At 35.5% G+C, this 21,785-nt stretch overlaps 1 protein-coding gene across 4 annotated transcripts in view; it reads left to right on the top strand.

Moving 5' to 3' along the window:
- The window catches only part of SBF2 (SET binding factor 2), a 464,636-nt gene that overhangs the window by 278,675 nt on the left and 164,176 nt on the right, over positions 1–21,785 (top strand). For all 4 annotated transcript variants that reach the window (XM_051964776.1, XM_051964778.1, XM_051964777.1 and 1 more), the window contains 2 exons: positions 4,224–4,333; positions 7,276–7,425. In XM_051964776.1, the coding sequence (XP_051820736.1) occupies positions 4,224–4,333; positions 7,276–7,425 (260 nt within the window). The remainder of the gene's footprint in view (positions 1–4,223; positions 4,334–7,275; positions 7,426–21,785) is intronic.

The following is a 21,785-nucleotide window of genomic DNA, read 5'->3' as shown; positions in this document are numbered from 1 at the left end:
ATTTTTGTCAGGAATTACAAAGAAGCTCACTAGACCATGCAAGCCTCATTTTAAAAACTGTGATATTTGTTCCTTTTTAATCCTTTAGGTCCTTGTTCAAGTTCTATGACTTTTCAAAGGTCATTGATAGCAACCCAGAAACTATATCAGCAACTTATTTTTGATAACTTGGATGTATTTTCAGTGGACTCATTTCTTCATTTATCTGGGATTTCAATTCCTTGTTCACTGTTTCTTTTCTACATCTACTGCCAATCTGAAGATCTTTGCTCTTAGAAAAAAACAGTAGCAAAATGGGAATTGAATAATTCTACCTCCTTGCTATTGTCTTTTATTGTAACTGAATTCACTTCAAGTATTAATCCTTTCCTATGTTTCTGATGTCTTTCTTCATCCCAACATGGCTTTTTTCCCAATAAAAATATTCAATAAAAAAGGGGCTGTGCCCCTTTTTGTATTCAATTTCCATTGCATATCCTTGTTTCCCATCTTTTGCAGGTCTTTTAAAAATCTAACTTGATCAGTAAATTTCCTGTTTATTCACATTTATTCTTTTGTCATCTCCCCCCTTTTTTGTCACATTAGAACTGGTTGTTTCTAAAGAAATTTGTTCTAGACAACACCCTATCCCTTAATTTCAGGCCATGGAATCCTTTCTAGCTTTTTTCTGAACTATTAAATTCCCTCACTAACTTTTCATTTCTTTTCTTTCACGATTTCAAAGTAAAATGGTCATGTCTTTCTGAAATTATGACCATTTCTATTTCATTTGAATTCAATTTAATTAGCATTTATTAAGTACCATTTATTAAAGACAAGTGCAGGTACAAATACAAACCAAACTAAAAGAATTTACATTTTACGAGATAAGTACAACACATACATAGAAAAGTAAATAAAAATTAATTTGAGGAGAGACATTTGTAATGTTAGAAAAAGCTTCCCAGTACCTAAGCTGAGCTTTAAAGGAAATCAGGTACTCTAAAGAACACTTCTAGTTTGGCTAGAATATACAGTCCAAAAACTAAAACAACAACAGAATTAAATAGATTAAGTCTACAAAGATAAATTGGGGCCAAATTGAGGAGGCTTTAAATACAAAGATAAAATTCATTATCCTAGAGGTAAAAGGAAGCTTAGAAGATTTTAGGGCAGGAAAGTGACATAGTTAGGCCATTGTTCTTATAAGATTTTTCTGGCCTCTAGTAGAGAATAGGTTGGATTGGGGAGAATCTAGAAGGAGAACTACTCTAGTTAAGTAGAAGAATCCTGAAGTAGGGATTCTAAGAGTAACCTATTAAACTATAACTTTGGCCATGTGAGTCAGGAGAAGGAGCTCAGTATAAAAGAAAACGTGGATTCTGACATTTTGAAGGCCAGTGGAAAAGGAATCAAGTTTGGAAGAAGGATAAATTTAGGGAGAAGATAACCACCTCTCTTTTAGAAAAGGGTATATCAGGAGAGAGACATCTGTATCCAGAGACAAGATCATGGGGACTGAATGTAGATCACAACATAGTATTTTTAAGTTTTTTTGTTTTCTTTCTCATTTTTCCCTTTTTGATCTGATTTTTCTTGTGTAGTATCATAAATGTGGAAATATGTATAGAACAATTGCACATGTGTGGATTACTTGCTGTCTAGAGGACAGGTTGGGGAGAATGGAGGGAGAATTGTTTAGAACACAGGGTTTTCCAAGGTGAATGTTGAAAACTATCTTTGCATACATAAATAAAATAGCTAGTATCAAAGGGGGGGGGACATCAAACCTCTACTGGAGTACATCCAGCGATTGTGAACACTCTACCTGGTAGTCTTTTCCATTTTGTTACAGCTTCAATTCAGTTCTTCATGTTAAACCAAAATTTGCCTTCTTTAACTTCTATCCATTGATTCTACTTTTTGCCTCTGGAACTAAATAAAATAAGTGTAATCTGTCTTTCATAGTAGTCCTTCATATATTTAGGGACAGTCATCATATATCCCTGTAATAGAAAAAAGAATGTCAAATTCTCCAAGTGCTTGGAATTCACTTAATCAACAAGCATTTATTAACATTTATAAGCATTTATAAACAGTTATTATGTTAAGACACTGTACTGAGCACTGTATATACAAACCAAAATCAAAAACAGTCCCTCTCCTCAAGGAGTTTATATTCTAATATGGGATGCAACATATATATCAATGGGTAAATACAAATTACATACAAAAAAAAAATCTATCAAGTCCATCATGTCAATTCTCCTTCTTGATCCCTCCATGCCTTTTTAACTTCTAAAATTATCATCAAGGAAAGTTATTAAATGTTCTACTTTTGTAAAAACAAGAAATCTAACAGATTTTTTTAATAATTATAATGCCCTATGTGACTTATATTTTATCTCTATACTATTATTGTGATTTGCTTCAGGAGCTTATCAGTCAATCTCCCCTATTAGGTAGTCGGGGTTAATATATTGTATCACAATATTCCTTCTGTTCCTCCCTCCATTGATCGTAAACCAGTTCCTTCCTTTGGCCCAATCATAGATTTCTCTACAAAGACTATATCTCCTTTACATTTAATGTTTATACTACAGGTATTTCATCTAATCTGTTTCTTTTAAATTAGCACACTTCTATTGCATTCACGTTATGAATCACTTCCCCACCAAATAATAAATATGAAGTTGGGCTGTCTCTTTTTATTCAGCTCAATTAGTTCACCTAATTTATTACCGATATTCTGTGTATAGACATCTAAAGCTATGAGTATTATTAATTCTTCCTTGAATAATTAATTTAATAGACATTTACTAAACTTCTTTATATAGCATGTCTACAAACAAAAATATTTTAGATATGATTATTCTTTGTGAAGTATAGTAGTGAAGATAAGACACAGATATAGATTCCTCTAATTTACAGTTTTAAGTAATAAAGGCATTAGTAGTTGAAAATATCACCACCCAATGAGATCAAGGAAGGCTATATGGAAAAAATGACCTTTGAGTTGGTCGTTAAATTTTAGGTAAGAATTTTAACAATCAGCAGAGATGAGAGATGACCCAGGTATATGAAATAGCCAGGACCCCATGTAAGGTTATTCTGGCAACAATATGATGTATTAGAACAAGAGGAATGGAGGTCAAACAACACAGGAGGTGGCAGTAATCCAGATTACTTTAAGTAAACTGTACTGGGGGAACAGAAATGAAATAGAAGAGAGACCAGGTGCAAGAGAGGTATTGTAGAGATGGAAAAGAAAGAGAGAGAAAAGGAAAAGGGAGCCAGAAAGCAGAGAAGAAAGATGGAGACTGAGAGGGGAGACACAATGAGGAGAGAAAGGGGAAGAAGGGCAGAAAGAAATTACTGTCCAAAAAATATTTCAAACTTAAACTACTGGATAAATGTTGGTACCACAAACAAACTAAGTGAAATCAGAGGAAGCAAGATTTTTGGTAAAAATAATAAACTTCATTTGGACTATGTTGAATTTAAAATGCCAGTGGGACACATAATCATAGTGTATAGCATAGAAGAGAATAGGACAAGAAATGGAGATTTAATAGTCATCTACAATTCCTTGTTATTACCCTCTGTGAATGACTTGACATATTCTCTACTATTTTTCTAGAGCATTATGCCATTCTCTAATGTATTTGGTTTAACAGATGTACACAAATATTTCCTTTACCCTTCATTGTTAGCTTAAACCCTCACCTGAACCTTTTTAGACAATTCCTTTCCCTCAGTTAATTAGATGGTCCTAACTTTGTAGATTTTATTATCAGAAGTTTAAAAATGTGTAAATGTAAATGTAAAAATTTTCCTAGAAATATACTTTCTTTAGGAAATGTAGAAGAATTTAATTTAAATTTAATGGGATTTATATTACATTATATTTACATTAATGGGATTCTTGTAAAATTGGAAAGTAAATGCTATGAGATTCATTTTTCTTAAGGCTTTCCAATTTACATCAAATTTGGAAGAGCATATTTTATCAATGTCTCACATTTCTGCTTTGCCTAAGAGCCAAATTGCCTATAGAAATCTAGTGTGTGAGATCCATAGCACTAATCCATTTTGACCCTTGCCTAGTTAAGAACAATTAGAAGAGTGACACAGAGTAGTGCAATGGGAAATGACAATGGACTAGGATCTCAGAAGACTTCAAGCAGTATTGTCTTTCTGTGCCATCTGAAGGTAATTGACTGATGTTTGTGTTTCTTCACTAGTTTCAATCATGGATAAGGTGACCACAGTCTTCAACAGTGCTCAAAGACTAGAAGTTGTTAGAAACTGCATCTCCTTTATATTTGAAAATAAAGTTTTAGAAACTGAAAAGGTAATTTTAAAAGTTTATTTACCAATGTGTTTGCTTGCTTCCTTATTAAATTTACTTATGTTAAATTACCAATTTCCATAAACCCTATCCATTTTTCTTTTGTCACATTTATGACCTGTTTGGTAATTTGAAATAAAGATGATTATGTGTCCAAATTAAAACTGCAGAAGATGGTTTTGCTGCCAATTAAGTTCCAAGTACAAAGTTTTCCTTTTGTTTAGCCTGGAAAGGCCTGGCTATGCAATATATTTTTTAGTGGATATTTCAGAAATTTTTTTCAAAATTTTGGCATAATTGGCCCCCTTGTGAAGGATCTTAGCTGTTTCACAGGAATGTATTTTAGTTACCTAAAACTTCTTTAATTATCAAAACTGATTTTCTTTTAACCATTTAGTATAAAATATGTATTCAAATATACTTAGTTCTTTCCTGCTTCATTAATGTTTAATCTTATTTAAATGATTCAAGATCATTATGAGAATTGTGTTATACTAAATATGACACTTTGAGCCTTTTCAGACCTGTTAAGATTTGTTGGAGGTAGATGTCCCTTTCTATCTCTTTCTATTGGTTGGCCCAAAGCTGCTGTGAGAAAGTCACACAACCCAGCCAAATAAATTCATTAGGGATTCATTTTATTTCATTTCAATTGGGCCATTGGTACTGCTTGGCAGGCCTTTTGTTGTTCTTTGATTTAACTTTATCCCATTCCCCTTAGTAGTTGTTCATGATCTTCTCTTTGTGCTTCAATTCCACCCACCTCAGCAGATATAACCTAATTAGAAAACTTAGACCATCTATCATGTGTTCATTTTTCCTTTTCTGCATCTCTATTCTAGCCAATTTAGGCTACTAATTTTTCAACAAATTCAACACTCTATATCTCTATCCCCTCTTCATATATATGAAGAGAGCTATGTATATCTTCATTCATTATTTGTTTCTTTATGCCAGTCTTTGAGAAGGAGATCCCCTTGACTATATCAAAGGTGCCCTTTCTATTTTTGTCTGCTATACCATTTCCTCCTGTACCTCCTAGAAAGTTTGCCACACCTGTCATTCCTTCTCTCTCATCTTCAAACTCTCCTTTTCTATTAGGTCATTTTCTTCTACCTACAAACATGTCCAAGTCCATCCCATCCTTAAAAAACAAACAAGCAAGCAAATAAAAATAACCTTCCTATCATTCAAACTGTTATACCATCCCCTTTTGTTTCTCTCCTTCCTTTCATTGTCAAGACTCCTAGAAAAATTATTTCTGCCTCTTGTTTCATCAACCACTCACTCTCAACCCTTCATTTAATCTGACTTCTGACTTCACTACTCTGCTACAGCTTTCCTATTTTAAAGTGACTTCTTGACAGTTAACTCTGATGATCTTTGCTAAGCTCTAATCCTCATTTACCTCAATTTGCTTTTAACACTGTTGAACACTCCATCTCCTTCCTCATGTTTTTCTTACCTTGGCTTCCATGACACTGCTCATTTGATTTTCTCCTTTTACTTTACTTGTACTTCTTCACTTCTAAATGTCCTCTTCTGGTCATCATCACTCAGGTAGTCTCCCTGAAAGAAGATTCAGTGACCAGAATGTTTTTTTCTCTCTTTCAACAACTTCTTCCCACCCAATTTACTTGAAATCAGCAGACTTCGGCTCAATTATTATTTCCATGCAGGTGTCTCCTACAAATCTTTTGGTTGTCCCATAGGCCCCTCTAACTCAACATATCCAAACAGAATTCATTATCTGCCCTCCAATTTCCCCTCTTTAAAACATTCTAAAGTACCTAGGTGGTACAATGGATAATTGTATCCTGGATAAATGTACTGGTCCTGGAGTTAAGAAGACAAGTTCAAATATCACTTACAGCTAAGTGACCTTGGGCCAGTTATTTAACCCCTGTTTTCCTCAGATTCCTCAACTGTAAAATGAATACTGTAACAGTACCTATCTCCTTCAATTGTGGTGAGGATCAAATCAAGTTCTTAGAACAGTACCTGTGGCATAGTAGGTGCTATGTAAATGTAGCTATTATTATTATTACCATTAAACATTCCTTATTAATGTTAAATTGCCACCATTCTCCCAGCTACCCAAATTCATATCTTCAGTCATTCTTATCTCATCTTCATGTATATTCTTTCCCTATTTGTCATATCTTACCCTTTCTCTCCACTCATATTGTGTTCATTATAATTCAGGTTCTTATCTCCTCTTGCCCCAACCCCTGTTGGTCACCCTCCATCTAGTTTTCTCACTTTCCAATCTAGTCTCCACATAGCTGCCCAAAATATCTTTTATATAGCAAAGTTCTGACCTGAAAGCCATCTGTGGCTTCCCATTGCCTTTCAAATAAAACATATACTTCTTGTTCTGGTATTTAGGGCTCACCATAAACTGACTGCAATGTATTTTTCCTGCTGTGTTTCCTTTTTATGAATTCTATTCTAGCCAATTTCGGCTACTAATTTTTCAACAAACTCAACACTCTGTATCTAACCTCTCTTCATTCACAATGGCTAGCCCCCAAACCTGTAATGCATTACCCCATTATCTCAGTTTCTCAGACTCTATGGCTTCTTTTATGACCCAGCTCATGTATCTCATGTATCGCTTCCTACCTAAAGCCGGTACTGCATTCTCCTTCAGTTGCCTTTAATTATGTTCATTTGTACACATATTCTATCTATGCAGGCACACATACAAACACATCCCTGGTAAACTATAAGATCCTTGTTTGTTCCAGGACACAGTTTGGGGTTGGTTGTTTGTTTCTAGTAACTTAACAATGTTTTTTGCATGATAGGTATTTAATAAATATTTGTTATTCAATTCAATTATTGTTTTAAAATGATCTCCCATGGGCTGTAATTCAGATTCTTATTTCAATAGAATTAGGGTTTTTTTTCATGTGAGTAACGTGTAATTTTCTTGTTCTTAGACCCTTCCTGCTGCATTGAGAGCACTCAAAGGAAAGGCAGCACGGCAGTGCCTTACCTATGAATTGGGTTTGCACGTACAGCAGAATCGGGCCATACTAGATCATCAGCAATTTGACTACATTGTAAGGATGATGAACTGTACTCTACAGGTAATTTTTATGTTTTTTTCTTTCTGACCCCTCCTCCCTTTTTGGAGTAATATTATATGACATTTAATTTTAAAAAAATAACTATCTGTAAAGTTCTTAGACTTTACAGAGCCAAAATAGTAAAGAGCCAACATCTGCACCACTTCTGCCAAATAGACTTATTCAATGTTTGGCAGGAATATTAAATTTCCTTTCCATCCGTGTTGGATATTGGATTATTCTATTAATTCTACCAAATATGTCTTTGAATATGAAAAGTTATCTTATAAATATATAGTGCATATTACTTTATAGTATTGCTTATTCACTCAGTGTTTTTAAGTCTTGGAATAGTAGGAGAATAAGAGGGCAAGAAATAGCATAGAAGTAAAAATAAATGCATTTTCTGACACCTATTAGCTTAGGTAATAGGTACTCAAGGATCCTACATGTTCTCATAGATAGAACTAGCCAGGAACAGTTTTAATCCCCTGAGTTTACAGTCTTGTATGGACACAATTGACATTATTCCAGTTATTTTTGCTATTCAGATAATCAAGTGTGTCCCTGTGTATGAAAAAAAAAAACTAATGCAATGGAAAGGATATGTATATACTCTGTGGTTTTCAATCTTCCCAATATTATAAAGCTAGTAGTACATCTGGGATAATGAAATGCATTTAGATCAGAAGATAGTGGTGTGTTAGAGCTACAAGAGCAAGATCACCGCAGTAAAACTGAGGGAGAATTGCCTGTTGAATCCTCACCCAGTCCAGGGATGGGCAAGAGTTGCTAGAATGCAGCAGAATCTGAAGTAGACAAATGAGGTGAGGTGGAAAACATCAAGTAGCCCCAGAACAACTGAAGAGGATCTCTTTGGAATCAAATCTGTCTGAAGTCCCGCTATAGCCATCAAGGATGCAGGGCTGGGAAGGAGGAGGAGAAGGTACAGCCCCAGTTTAATGACCAGAAAGACCCATTTCAGAGCAGCAGCCCAGCAGTAGGTGAAGGATCTTAGCCAGAGTAGTCTGGAAGCCCTGTGACAAGAGGAAGTCCCTTACCAAAGCCTAACATCAGAGTAGCCTCCAAGCCCTGGCCAAACATGCCCAGTTTTGGCCAGACTCAGAACCAGGCGGGTTTTCCTCTCATTTTCGAGAATACTGGAGCTGAGCTTCACCCGAGTGTCTCTACCTTCTCCTCCTCATCCTCTTCCCCCTAGTCTAAATACTGGGACTACTAAGGTGACCAAACAAAAGAAAATACCAAATACTTGTGACCAAATTGAATTTAGAGATGTCTTGGGAAGTAAACCTGGAATACAGCCTTCTCACAGCAATTCTATGTAAAACCTCAGAGGAAAAAAAATGTCCTGGCCACAAAGATTATAAGAGTAGAACAAATAAAACAAGAAATACAAAATGGAATAGCAAAGGAGGATGTAATGGTAAGGAGAATTGACACCTTAGAACAGATGATGGAAGATCTCATCTGAAAATTGTAAACCCTGAAAACTTGAGTGGATTCAACAGAAAGCAATGATTCAATGCAATAGTAAGCTATTTTAAAACAAAATCAAAAGTTTGAAGGAAAAAAAAAAACAGGAAAATTTAGCAAAAAAACTGACCTAAGAAACAGATCAAGGAGAAATCTTAAGTATTATCATACTATCTGAAAATCATGATTTTTAAAAAATCTGTATACTATGGTTTCAAGCTGAAAGCTACCAAAATTCTTAAAATCAGATGGCTGAGTGAAAATAGAAAAGATCCACCATTGTCTATTGAGAAGTACTCCAAAATAAAAAGTTCAAGAAATGTCATAGCCCAAATCCAGAGATTTCAGGTCCAAGGAAAAAAACACTGTCAAAAAAGGAAAATTCAAATTGCAAGAAGCCTTAGCAAGGATCACATATTTCTTTGCAACTACTACTTTAAAGGAGAAGAAAGCTTGGAATATGATATGGCAATAGATGGAGACTTACAGCCAAGAATAAGTTATCTAGAAAAATTAAATATAATTCTCTGAAGGAAATAGACCTTTAATGAAATATTTCCAAACATTCCCAAAGAAAAGACCAAGCCTGAATAAACATTTTGGAGAAATGCAGGAGCCAAGAGAAATATTGAAAGGTACATATATTTGTTTAAATGGATGGAAAATTATGGAGCTGGATTTTTATATACCAGTAAGGGTTCCGGAAATAAATTTCTTTCAAGAATCCTAATGTCTTTAAGAGTCATAGAGAAAAGTTAGTCAGACAGAGGGCTACTGGCAGGCATAGAAGGAAATTGTGTTGTTCAGAAGATTGCAACCAAAAAAAGAAAGAGGGATGGGGACTATACAAAATTTCAGTAAGTGAGAGAAAGAATAAATCAATGAATGAGCACCTAACTTTAAAAAAAAATAACTATAACCCTTTAACTAAGCAACCAAAAATGGCATTCTGGAAATTAAATTAGAAATTAATAAAATTGACAGGCAAAAAAAGACCAAAACAAAACATCAAATTTATAAAGGAACTGATTTTTGAAGAAAGTAATAAAATAGATTTTAAAATTAGCTAATTTGATTATAAAAAGAAAATAATTTTTCTATTAAAATGAGTAATGGGAGTTCACAGAAATAAAGAAGGAAACTATCTTAAATGATTTTGCTCAGCTATATGTAAAAACATTAATAATTTAAATGACATGTACAAATACTTATACAAATACAAAATATCCAAATTAACAATAAAAAGAATAGAATATTTAAACAGTAATGTCAGCCAAAAAAAATTAAACATTCCTTAAGTGAACTCTCAAATTTAAAAAAACCTCAATATATATATATATATATATATATATATATATGTGTGTGTGTGTGTGTGTGTGTGTGTGTGTGTATGTATGTATGTGTGTGTTGTTTGTGTGTGCGTGTACGTGTGTGTGTGTGTGTGTGTGTGTGTGGACTCAGCAAGGCTGCAAAAACCTATCACGTGCAAGCCAAAAAAGAAAATCATTTTTATTCAACTTTGCCATATGTTTTTGTACTTATATTCGAATATGTACATGTATGAAAATACAAACTAAGCCTAGCTAAATCCATTCTCCTTGGATGTGAAATCTTTGCTCATGGCATCTCATAAAAGAAAGAAAATTGAAAAATGGTTCCTTTGAGCAGGAATGGAGAAGAGAGATAGAAAGTGAGTAGGGTAAATAGGTGTCCTTAAGGAAAGAATTCAATAAAACATTCCAAACAAAATTAACATATACTTTTATATTCATTGTACTTCAAAGCAATGGTTAGCACAGTAAAAGCAAAATGTTGGAATTTATGAATATATTGCAGGAGTTAGAAATGAAAGGGGTCAAAGCCTTAAAAGTTTACAAGAGGCCTCACGCCTGTGTAACATTATACATTGTTGATGAAAGATTCAGAAGAAACATTAAGCACCAAATAACATCATGCAAAAATTAAATTGCTTATATTTTATTAGATATGAAACAACAGGTAATTAATATAGAAATAGTTTATGATGCTTATGTGTAAACAGATTACTAACTTCTTAAGAGTGGAGATTAAAACCAATGCCAAACTAAAACAAAAATAAAATTTAGACGATATTGCATCCAATTAAAACAGTCCCTTTCTGATCTATTTAAAGAATCTGTTGGCGCCAAAAAAGTGAGAAATAGGTAAAAGGATAGAAATTGACACTGCTTATCTGTATTTGCCAAGGAAGGTTAGCTGATGTCAGTCAGTTGCCAGGAGAACAAACAAGCTTAGGAAACCAGCCTTAACCAGGAAATACTATATCTCCTGACTAAGAGGAAAGATGGGGCAGCTCAAGGGAATACCACTTAAAACCATAAACTCATTTGTAAAAATCTTATAGAGAACAATGGCAGAATTTTACCAGCAGTTTAACCTCCTACAACAACAAAAACAGAGAGAAAGCCAATTTAAAGAAAGCTAGTAAGAGGCTCTGTTAAGCAAAATGGACTCAAGGTATTTTAGTAATTTTTGAAAATATTTTAATAATTTAACTGGAAGAAAATAGCATAGAAATAAAAAAAAAAGCTCTGTGAAGATTTTTACAACAGACTTTTTAAACTACAAATGATAGTGAAATCCCACAACCTCTAGAACCTTAACTCTACAACCCCAAATGCTATATGGAGATAAGGAAATGGCCACTAAAGAAAACAAAACTCTTCCAAAATAAAATGGGTTACATTGGGAGAAGCCGAGTTCCCTTTCACTTGAGGTCTTCATGCAAAGGCTGAAGGGCTTTTTGTCAGGACATGCTGTACCGCAGAGAAGATCCTTTTTCTGACATGAGTCTTTTTAACTCCGAAATTATATGGTTCTGTGAAAGGTGGAAAGAGCAGCTAACTTAGACCAAGTGTGCAAAACAAGCCCATGAGGGAGACAGACAGAGAATGCTAAGTAGGAATTCCAGTACCAAGATGGCAGATAAGAAGGAGCCAGCTAGAGAGTGAGTGTCAGTAGTTCTGATGTCTTTGGGAGAACACTAGGTTTTAGTGGAACCAAAATACGGAAGAAATAAGAGAGAAGGAGATTTAGGACGAAGGCACATTAAGAATAGAGGAGGGTCCCAGAGGAATGAAACAAGAAGTAGGGAGGACCTGGGCTGCACTTTCTATCTAGGCAAATATGAGAAAATAAAGCCAGAGAAAGGGGGGTTTGCAAAGACTTAGATAAGGCTTAGAGGAGGAGGAGGAGTTAAAAATGTGAGTGGCAGGTATCAAGAAGAGAAGAACCAAATTGGTTCTAAAGTTCTCATTAGAACAGGGTGCAAGTGTCTTTGTAGATCCTGACTATGGTATTGCCCAGGTGAATGTTCTGGTTGTGACTGGAGGTGGGGAGTTATTCATTTGACAGGAAGCTCATCAATTGTTATAATCAGCAACAAGCAGTTAATTGAGCCCTTACTCTCTAGAACATTGTGCTCAACGCTACCGAGGGAGTAGTAATGAGGGAGTAAGGCAGGCAGTAATGAAGAGGGAAGAGACATGCTGTGGCCAAAAAGGAGGCTTTCTGCTGGTCCCAGAGAGCCAGCAGGGTTGGATTTTCAGATCAGGGGGGACTGAGGGGAGCAGTCTTCCCCTGGAGGAAAGTGGTCCTGCTGGGGGTGGCCCCCCTGGCTTGTGGGAGAACGGTGGGCACCCTCTCCATGATGGCATATGGGGCAAAGTCTCAGGGTCTCTCTCTTCTCGCTGTCACTTCCTCCAGTTCTGTGGAGGCAAAACAAGGTGGTAGAGAGTCAGTGAGCTGTTCTCCAAAGAATACTACACAAAGGGCACCGGAGTGAAGGGCATGGGGGGCATAAATAGACCGAGAAATATTATATTGAAGAATATTTTTTAAAACAGCCTGAAAACTGTCATCAAAGAAATGTATACAACCAAGAAAAACATGTACAATCCAAGGACTTATAAGCGTCATCAGCATATATACAACTGTTAAGAAGTCTAAAAGAAAGACAGGAAACACGCTGAGTGGAGGATTCACGTCAGGTCCGGGGCAAGATTCTCTCAGGAGGACCTGCTATGTGCAGACACAGGGCTAAGGGCTTCACAAATATTGTGTCACTTTATCCTCTCCACATCCCTGCCAGGTAGCTGCTGTTAGAACTCCATTTTTCACTTGAAGAAAGTGAGTTAGAGGGAAAGTGACCCTGGGGTTGCCCAGCTAGTGGGAGTAATCCTGAACTCCTGTCTTGCCCTGCCATATCTAGTCCGTTGCCAAGGACTGTCTGATTCATTCTGTAACCTCTCTAAGTTCACATCCCCTCCTCTGAAGCTTTCAGCACCCTGGTGCTTGCCCTCATCCCCCAGGCCTGGACTACTGTGGGAGCTACTGCTGGGCTGCTGGCCTGAAGACTCTCCCCACACCCACCCAACCTCTCTAGTCAGTTACTAAAGAGGCTTTCCTAAAATGTAGGTTTAATCATCTCACCCCAACCCAGGAGTCTCCCTGTCACTGCCAGGATCAAATACAAAATGCTGCATTTAGCGGCCAAAGCCTTTCATAACCTTCTTCTACCCTCACACTCTTTGTACCCCATACTCCCTACCACACACACTGCCACAAACCAGACCCTCCATCTCTTGGCTCCAGGATTTTTTGTTTATGCCTGGAATGTTCTTCCTTCTTCATCTATGCATACTGATCTCCCTAGCTTCCCCTAAGGCCCAAGTAAAATCTCCTTTTTTATTGGAAGCCTTTCTGAAGCCCTCTTAAATAATAGCATCTTCCGTTTGTTAATTATTTCCCACTTATCCTCTATACACACGTGCACGTGTAGGGAGAGAGACAGACAGACAGACACAGAGACATAACTTGCTTTGTATATTTTTGTTTCCTTATTGTTTCTCTCATTAATTATGAGCTCTTTGAGGGCAGGGATTATTTTTGTTTCTTTTTTGTATCCACAGAATTTAGCATAGTGCCTGAAACTTAGTGGACATTTAATAAATATTGATTGTCTGATTAAGTGCCAGAGGCCAAATTTGAACTCAGGTCTTCCTGATTCCAGACCCAGTGCTCCAGTTAGTGCATCACTAACTGTATTAATGAATTGTGTTCTGCATCATGAGAGATAGTTCCCTGATTCATGAAATTATTGAATGTATAATAATCTCAAAATTGTTTTCGAATAAAATATTCAAAAGCTTGATTCAAGAAGTCTTAGGAAGCTACTTCTTTTTGTTTTTCTCCACTGTCTTTATGACCTAAGTTAAAACAAAATCCATCTATAATCATTTCTTAATGCAAAGAAGGTAAATCATAGTGTCTTTAAAAGTATTCCTAAGGCTATATAAAAAGTAATGATATTTGCTGAGATACCAACAAATAAATAATTGTGTAGATCATCTTGTAGCTCCTAGTAAAATAGAAAATAAAACTTTTGTGGATAACAAAATTTTTACATTTTCCTCAAATGCCTTTCACCAATATCTTCATTGTTGCCTCATTTTATTTATTTTCATTTTATACTTGGAGGGTATTAACAAACTGATATCTTAGATTTTAGTATATTCTCTCAAAGAGGCCTAATGTGTTGATCATTTAGCTTTGAGCCATATATTTGTAGGTTAAATGATAAAAGATGGGGCATGATTTAGCATGTAATAAATATTTTATTTATTATCTTAAATAACTAGCTATTTGGCCTGGGGATGAGCACGTAGCTTTTCTTAGTCTGTTTTTCTTATATGTAAAAAACAAGTGAGTTAAACGGATATCCTTTCTAACTCTAACATTTTGTGATCAAGGGCATGGTCTGTTCTTGAATTGGCCCTGGTAAACATTTTTATCAGTTACTACAGCCCAGTAGTATCAGGCATACCAGCAAATTTTACAAATGATAAAAAGCTGAAAATGATTGTGTATGACAGAATTGGATTCCCAAATTTTTGTCAACAGTTGAAGACAAAGGGCTGAATCTAACAAGATGAAATTTCATAAGCATAAATGTAAAGTCATTGGCTTAGATTTAAAAATTCAACTGCCTCTAAAGATAAGGTAGACATTTCTTCAGGGAAAAACAACAACCTCAGAGGGTTTAGATGCCCACCCGATTCAGATGAATCAGATGACATATGGCTGCCAGAAAAGCTCAAGAGAGCTTGAACTGCATTCAGAAAGTATAATCTATAGAATTAGGGATCATGTGCCTTCAGTGATAGGTGACACATTATAAGAGAACTATTGGCAAACTGGAGCTTCTGCAGAGGAGGGGAACAAGATCATGTCATGGAAGGAAAGGTGAAAGAACCTGGCATGTTTGGCCTGAAGAAAGGACTGAGAGAGGGAACATGATATCTGGAAGAGCAATTAGATTCATTCACTTAGTTCCCCTGGGAATAAGTTACAGAGTCACATATCTTGGCTCTTTTGAACAAAAACTTCCTAACTACTAGAGCTGGACATGAGAATGAGCTCCCTGCAGTAAGGAGGGACTTGCTTGACACTGCAAATATTGGAGCAGATCCCTGATGACTGACTATTAAGTCTGTCACAGAAAGGGCAATGAATTGGACGAGATCAAGTTTTTATTTTATGTTGTTGTTGTTGGGGACCCTTTTGATGACCTTGAGACCTATTTTCACAATATTCTTTATTTTTAAAAAATGTTCATAGCTGAAGGAAAGGCTAATTATCCTTTAGAGGTTAGTGAAAAGACCTCAGAAATCTATACACAGGACCCCAGGTACCGGGGGGTGAGGGGAGGGGGCGAGAAGAAGAGGGGGGAGGGAGAGTGTCTGTGAATCCCAGATTTAAAAACCTCGGTTTTGTGTTCTAGGTTCAGGATCTGGTCTAGTTCAGAAATTTAATTAAATATAAATGGTTGTGGTAGTGAATAATAATTGTCCTGTTTCTAGTTCAATATTTGTTTCACATAGTAACTAAAACATAATATACAAGTGCTCCAGAAGATCATTTTAAAGTAAATTTTGTCTAATTGCAAAGCTATTTAGGTCCTAAGTTTTTGTTGCTTTGGCATATCCTTATTGTGCTTCATAAAAAAAGAAAGAAATATGGCTTTGGTTGCTTTCAAATGTATCTCAGTTGAGAGATTTGTATGGTCAGAGTACTGAATTATCCCTTTAAATATAAATAAAGTACACCCTACTCTTCATCTAATAATTGAGATTATACAGAGATCTTCTTCAGTTACAGTGGACCCAGAGGCGATATTCTGGGGTTTAATGTGTTATTTATTGGCATCTTGGGATTTTTTAATATTTATGTTCTTGTTACAACAATGTACTTTGTAGGGTTTGACTTGACATTCTGAACATTTTTTTACAGAAGCATACAGTTTCATGGCAGAAAGGCCAAACATCTGCAGTGGTGTTTTAGAAGAGAAACATGAATCAGATGAACCAGTTTTTAGATAGGGATTCAAAAACTTCAGTGATTTTTGCTTTCCGTGACCTAGAAATATTCTGCTTTTCCTGCTCTCTGCAATAGGATATGATTACTGCCCAAGGGCTATTTCATTTATCAGGATGATTTTATGACAAGTTAATAAAAAGAAATGATGCGCAGAGAATATGAATTTTTCTAACACATCCTTGTCATTCAAAAGAATCAATTCCATTTTGTGGAAACTGTAAATCTGTGTGCAATAATTTTTTTTTAATTATTAATATTTTTTGAAGCTAGACTAATGAAAAACTATCTTATAAAATAAAATAGTTAGCCAGTACCCTCTTTACATTTTAGCAGGCATAAACCTTTATATTGTCAAGATTCTGAGTTATTTTGACTACAGAGTATAATTTAAAGGCCAATACATACTAAAAATGTTGGTATTAGTGCTTATGGACTCTTAACTGGTGGCAAAGTGTTTGCTCAGTATGTGACTAAGAATTTTTAAAATTTTTTTAAATTAAGAATTTAATTTAATTTTTTAAAATTTATTTTTGCATTCTTTTCTTTTTAAGAAAAAAAAATATCACTGTCCCTTTGCACAAGTCCTCCATTGACAATCTTGCCCCTAGTTAAAAAAAAAAAAAAAAGGAAGAGTCAAGCAAAACAAGCAGCATTTACTGTTTCTAAAATGTGTGCTGCATTCCGCATTGCCGGCCCACTTCTTGGCCTAGATGCTTCAAAGTAAGTCTTCTGAAGTTATGATTGATGACTGCATTCACCAGAGATATGCAGTCTTTCAGTGCTGTTTTCTTTGCCATTGCTGGTGCCTTCATGGGAATTATTCTCCTAATTTGAATTACCTTACTCTTCATCAATTCTTACCAATCTTCTTAGGTTTTTTTCCCCTGAATTCTTCATATTCATTACATTTTAATAGTACAGTAACATTCCATCATATCAATATACTTCCATTTGTTCAGTAATTCCCAGTCAGCAGGCTCTCACATAGTTTCCAGTCCTTTGCAATTACAAAACATGCTATTATAAATGTTTGTATACAGACTTGCCCCTCCTGTTCTATATCCTTTAGATCTACTCTTGGTAAGATTACTACTGGGCCAAAAGATATGTCCAGTCTAGTAACTTTGGTGTCATTCCAAATTGTTTTCTGGAATAGTTGGAATAGTTCATGGCTCTTCCCATAGGCCCTAAAATATTTACTGGGAGTGGATTTTCCAGTCTCATAAGTGTGTGAGATGCAACCTCAGTTATTGTAATTTGCATTTTTAGTTTTATTAATGATTTGGAGTATTTAAAATTGTTTTCTTATCTATTTTATTTAAAAAAAAGATTTCTTATTTTCAAAGATAAGATTGATCTGCATATTTCTCATACTTTTAGTATCAATGAGGATTTGTTTTTGTTTGATTCAAACATATGGAGTATTTTAAGTTTAAGTTACAGTTATAGCTGTATGGCCATCAGTTAAATATGTTCCACAAAGAATTCCTGTGCTGAAGGAGAGGTGGGATCTCAAAAGGTCCACAAAAGCTTCATAGTTCTTTTATTCTCTGGTTTACTTGTTTCATTTTCATTTCATTTCACTGCTTTTGTAGTTACTTCATTTTTTAAGTCTTCATTCATTCTTTGAGTAGTCATTGGAGGTTTTCATCACCAGAATGAGACTACAACAATTGACAAACATGTATTAAATATCATTGCTTATTAAATCAATCAGCAAGCCCTTCTTAAATGCCTACTATGTGGTAGGCACTGAGTTCATCCCTAAAAATGCAATCATTACTCTCCAGGACCTTACATTTTGACATGGGAGATGGCAAGTACAGAGTAACACAAAGGAAGCAAACACAGTACATGTGCAAGGCACAGGTTAAATACAAAATGGTTTAAGAGGGAGGGCACTAGCACCTGGGCCAGGGCGCCTAAGGTCCATCTTGAAAGAGAAGGCTTTTTGGAGTTATTGTTAATGCCTGTTGAGATATTTTTCATTAAAATACTTAGCAAAAAAGGTGCCAAATAAACAAATGTTTGTTCTCTTCCCTCTCTTCTTTCTTATAAGCAGTGATTGGGACTTATATGGTTAGCCATTTGAAAGGGTATGAACAAAGAACAAGTAAGGTTTGGCAGAAATGAGGTACCTAGTGAGGAGATGAGAATGTTTAGATGGTCTAAAGCTTGAAAAACACAAAGGAAGTTGCTAAAACAAGGTGAGTGTGGTAGAAGGAACCCTGGAGACAGTGAGCAATTTACTTCCCTTCTCTGTGCCCCTATTTCAAAGGTTTGCTGGAGTCAGTTGAACAGTCTCCCAAGTGTCAGCTATGAAATTTGCAATATAAGCATTTACAACACAAAATCAGCAAACACTACAAATCAGGATTTGATTTATTGTTTTGTTGATTGTTTAGATCAGGAACAGGCAGAATACAGCCTGTGGGCCAAAACAAGTCTGCTTGTTTTAATATGGCCTACAAGCTAAAAATGGTTTTTACATTTTAAAATAAAGTTTTATTATATTAAAAAAATACAAAAAACATTCTTAGATTTGTCCCTAGTCTGGAGTTTAAAAGAGAATAGTAGAGAAAATGCTAATAAAGAAACTTGAACTTAAAAGTGTATCCTATATACTTTTTTTTCTTCCAAACCGCCACTCGTTAAAAATTTATCAACACATCCTAGTCCAAATTTCATTCATGGAAGTAGGATAATAATATTTATACTCCTTCCAAACCATTGTATCATGAGTTGTTGTGAGTATCAAATAAATATTAAAGGGCTTTGTAAACTGGAAAGTACAATTTCAATATAGACTATTCAGATTTATTAGTGTTAGCTTGGAATATCACTTTTAATTATCCTAGATAGCATTTAGGACAGTGTCATCATGGAAACTTTTATACGTATGCCTAATTCACTTTATTGCTATTTTGTTTATCTTGCTTCTTAGCATGTTTTCTTACTAATAAGTTTAATTCTTGGCTTCAGAATCACTCCTTAAATTTGACTTTGTCTTCCTAATTATTTTATTTCATCTCTAAGGCCTCCTGTAGGTCTTGATCTTATAATCTTATGTATTTAGGAATAAATTTAGTCTAAGCTATCCAATGTTGTACTTACACTCCTACTGAAAATCACATTTTTATCTGTATAGATTTATATCTATATCATATGCATTGTTTAACTTCATTCTCATTCTGTAAAATCTTTGAGAACAAATCCTTACATTATTTTTCAAATACTTGCAGAGCCCAGTGCAGTGTTCTTAATAATTGTTTGTTACATTTAATTAAATTATCAGCTGATATGAAAAAAAAATTTTAGTCCATCTTAAAAAAAAATGTTTATACCTTAAATCAGTCAAAAATATGGTTGAATAGTTTTAAGACTGTTTTGGGAGCTCAGGTCAGATTATTGTAGTTTAGAACTCCAAAGCAGTCTCAGAGCCTTCAAGGACTATGCAATGGACCTGGCCAAGTTCCTTCCTCTGGCAGCAGTTGTGTTCAGTGTCAATGAAAACCCAGCAGACATTCACTGCTAAGGCTCTTACGGTGTAGGTGACTAGAGAATGCTGTCAGAATCATCAGGAGCATGGAAAATAATAATTCCACTGTTCCATTATTTCTCTAAGTACCAAAGAGCCAACACAACTCTGAGTGACTAAAAACTGTGCCTTCTCAGAGGTAGAAGAACAGCAATATAATAAGACTGAGTGTTGGTCAAAACCATAAAATTAGCATTTAGGAATGATGTTCTTTAAAAAAATAAAAATAACTTGCTAATGTTTGTGTATATATTTAAAAGAATTGGCTTTCTCGAAAATATAGAAGTTCTGATTAAAATCTGAATAATAGATTAGGAGAAAGGGAAAAGCAATACTTGGGATCAGAACACCCTGAAACCCTCAACCATGCCCTTCACAATAAAGCCATATCACAGTCAAAGAGTTTGTAAAACATTCCAGGAATGCTGACTTAACCAGTGTGAAGGCAAACAGATCGGGCCACTAGGGGAGTGGAGGACTGTGGGCATTGCCAGGAACTTAGCTATCAGCAGAATGTACGCAACAGTATAATAATAGCTCATGTTTTTCTTGTATTTTAAAGTTTACTGAGTATTTTCCTCAATACAGCTTTGCTAGGTAGGTAGAGGACATATTATTCTCCCCAACTTTTCTGATGAGGAAATAGTAAAAGAAGGTAAGCGACTCCCTTTCATCTAAATGCAGGCGTGCATTTCATTAGATTCTAAAACTTCAGGACTTGTATGTGCTGTTTCATTTCATTCATTTTCTTAGCAAACACTTGACAGCCATCTCCCATGTAGAAGACCCCACGCTCGGCACTGTGCACAGTTGTTCTGGACATCCCCATCCCCTGTGCTCTGGAGCCAGTGCTACTGGGGTGTACAAGGGGCCCTTGGGATGATGGTAGGAAAGAACTCACTTCCAGATAGGGGAGTCAGCAAAGGCAGAAAGGAGACAGTCTTGGCCACCAGCCTTGAAAGGTAAAAGGTCTTCCAAGTTTACAGAATTGTTTCCAGGTCTTTATAACGTGTAGGAGATTTGGAACCAGATTTTTTGTCTGTTGAGAGAACTTTTTGTATTGACTTTTAAACAATCCTTTTATATCCATTATCTTCATCAAACGGCCCTTCTCTTCAAACAAACATGTTCTTCCTTGTTCATTTTTGTGATTAGATTAGAATGGGGTCCTAAGACATCTTAGCAGTGCAAAAATTTACACACGAAGAGTTTTTCCACTGGCTGTTATCTACACATACTTTACTTCAGTTTCTAGGAAGGAATACCATTTGCCTCCAGAGACTTGTGTGTGTGTGTGTGTGTTGTGTGTGTGCTAAGGCAGTTGGGGTTAAATGACTTGCCCAGGGTCACTCAACTAGGACGTGTTAAGTGTCTGAGTTCAAAGTTGCACTCAGGTTCTCCTGACTTCAGGGCTAGTGTTCTAACCATTGTACCACCTAGCTGCCCCAGCCTGCAGAGACTTTGATCTAAGAATTATTTTGGAGTGTATCTTCTGGCCTTTCTTCTCCTACCCAAAACCCACTAGAGCAGAACCTACTACATCTTGCAGAAGAACCATCTATTAATTTATCATGTCATGTCAGTAATGAAATACAAACCAGTTTTTAAATAATCAGATTGTAAATTCCATTTTAGTCTTTCAGCAAACACTGTTCCTATGTTTTAGCATTCCACAATCAGAACAAAGGGTTTGGAAGCAAATCTCAGAATCTCAGTTGCTAATTGACCTCAGAAGTCAATCAGTCTAAGCCATACTTGAAGAAGATTTTTCTCTACATAATTGTTTTGGTGACCACAATAGTTCATTCTAATCCAGTGAAGCCATAATGGGAGGGCCTGAAAATAAGGCATTCAACCTTTGCTTGAAGAACTCTAGTGAGGGGGAAACCCAGTGTTTTCTAGAGCATCCCATTATACTTTTAGATACCTATAA

The sequence above is a fragment of the Antechinus flavipes genome, chromosome 6, assembly GCF_016432865.1.
Source record: "Antechinus flavipes isolate AdamAnt ecotype Samford, QLD, Australia chromosome 6, AdamAnt_v2, whole genome shotgun sequence".
NCBI lineage: Eukaryota > Metazoa > Chordata > Mammalia > Dasyuromorphia > Dasyuridae > Antechinus > Antechinus flavipes.
Note: the sequence above shows the minus strand (reverse complement) of the source record. Positions and strands in the feature narration are given on the sequence as shown.